Raw genomic sequence first — 2,071 nt, forward strand, 5'->3', positions numbered from 1 at the left:
TGTGCCAGAAACAGAGAGAGATAGTATTAGTGCTGCACTGTTGCCTGCTAATAAGAGAGAGAGAGAGAGAGAGGAGAGGAGGGGGGAGAGGAGTTGCAACACTCAGTTCACACGGGTGTGATTCTTATAGAGGGACAGACAGTAGGCTGACAGGAAATGGGGGAGAGAGATGGGGGAGTGACATGCAGTAAAGGCCGTAGGGATCGGGAGTCGAACCGGCGGCACACTGCCAGACTCGGGCTACCGGCCAAGGTGCCTGGACCACTGAGCCACGGCCCAGGCCACATTGCGCATGTTTCTTTCCTTCCATGGAGCAACATGGAGTCCACCGTACGGTCTTCGCTTTCTAACCTTATTTAATTAACCTTGACGTAGAACAGGAAGAGTGCAGTGTCAACAATGCATGGAGTGTTGCTGTGATATCATCTACAACAGAAAAACTAAAAACTAAAACCAATTGCGCGATTGAATAGGAGTTATAGCGTTTGACCCACATGGACGGTAAATCCGCTAATTCGTTATGGAACTCTCGGCATGTTTTTTTTCCCAATGACAAATGGATACGTGTCTTCATATATACGGTAAGAAAACAGCTTGTGCGAAACTCCCCTTTAATACAACTGGACCTGAGTTGGCTCTGTAGTCTGTACCTGGATTGCTTTCCCCCCCCTATAGATCAAGACGAAATCTCTTTGCCAACAAGATTGCAATAGCAGGACGGTAGTAATAAAAAAGCAATTTGAACGTGTCGCAGTGCAGAAAACAGATGCTAGGGTTCAAGTGGTTAATTTACAGAAAGTAACTCTGAGGACCGCGTAAGCCGTAAGGCATTGGCCCAGGGGGTCCATGACTCCATGGGGAGTTCCATGGGGTCCCTATAGCAAAATGTGTTAATACAGCAAGCATCACACTTTAGCCACTTTATCCATTTTCAGATGGGGTCTCCAAATGCTGTATATATCAATTTGGGGGTCGACCTTGGCCTTGGCTTTAAGGGTCACGGACCCCCTGTTGAAGATCTATGATATGCATGGTTAATAATACCCATTCTGGACGTGAACCCCTTTTGGTGTTTTAAGCATTATGTTATACTTTAGCTATTTAAATAATAGCAGATCTACAAGCTCATGAGCACCACTGGTGCCTCAGGTCACCACTGGTGCCTCAGGTCTAAATGGGTTAATAGATTCTACTAGCTCTGGTCTCTCTCCTCTCTCAGACTCGGAGAACACAGCGGTCACACTGTCCTCTCTCTCTCCTCTCTCAGACTCAGAGAACACAGCGGTCACACTGTCCTCTCTCTCTCCTCTCACAGACTCGGAGAACACAGCGGTCACACTGTCCTCTCTCCCTCCTCTCTCAGACTCAGAGAACACAGCGGTCACACTGTCCTCTCTCTCTCCTCTCTCAGACTCGGAGAACACAGCGGTCACACTGTCCTCTCTCTCTCCTCTCTCAGACTCAGAGAACACAGCGGTCACACTGTCTGCGCTGCTGGCCGGTCTCAACAGCTGCTGCAACCCCTGGATCTACATGAGCTTCAGCGGTCACCTCCTGCAGGACTTCACTCACTGCTTCCACTGTTGTCGTCGCATCAACATCAAGAAAGAGGACTCTGACAGCAGCCTCAGGAGGTCCATGCTGTTGACCAGAATGACCACTAACCGGAGCCCTACGTGCTCCTCTGGCACCTGGAGAGAGCTGGACAATCACTCTCCCAAGTCCTCCCATCCGTTCATAAAGGCGGAAGTGAACTGTTGAAATTGGAATATACTGGTATATCTGAGGAGGATTTGGCACCATGGTGCTTTGATAATGGCCACTACTGAAAGGGACGCACGTGCACACACGCGCACACACACGCACACGCGCACACACACACACACACACACACACACACACACACACACACACACACACACACACACACACACACACACACACACACACACACACACACACACACACACACACACACACACACACACACACACACACACACACACACACACACACACACACACACACACACACACACACACATCCCTGAGGCATGCTACACAAATTGAGT

General features: G+C 49.4%; 1 protein-coding gene across 1 annotated transcript in view; it reads left to right on the forward strand.

The window, feature by feature from the left end:
- LOC308314069 (arg8-vasotocin receptor-like) overlaps nt 1-1,839 on the forward strand; it is a 4,072-nt gene extending 2,233 nt beyond the window's left edge. Inside the window, exon 3 of the mRNA XM_080761472.1 lies at nt 1,460-1,839. Coding sequence (XP_080617598.1) covers nt 1,460-1,761 — 302 coding nt within the window. The 3' untranslated portion in view covers nt 1,762-1,839. The remainder of the gene's footprint in view (nt 1-1,459) is intronic.
- Nucleotides 1,840-2,071: the final 232 nt, after the last annotated feature.

The sequence above is a fragment of the Protomyctophum bolini genome (genome assembly GCF_963924005.1).
Source record: "Protomyctophum bolini genome assembly, chromosome: 4".
NCBI lineage: Eukaryota > Metazoa > Chordata > Actinopteri > Myctophiformes > Myctophidae > Protomyctophum > Protomyctophum bolini.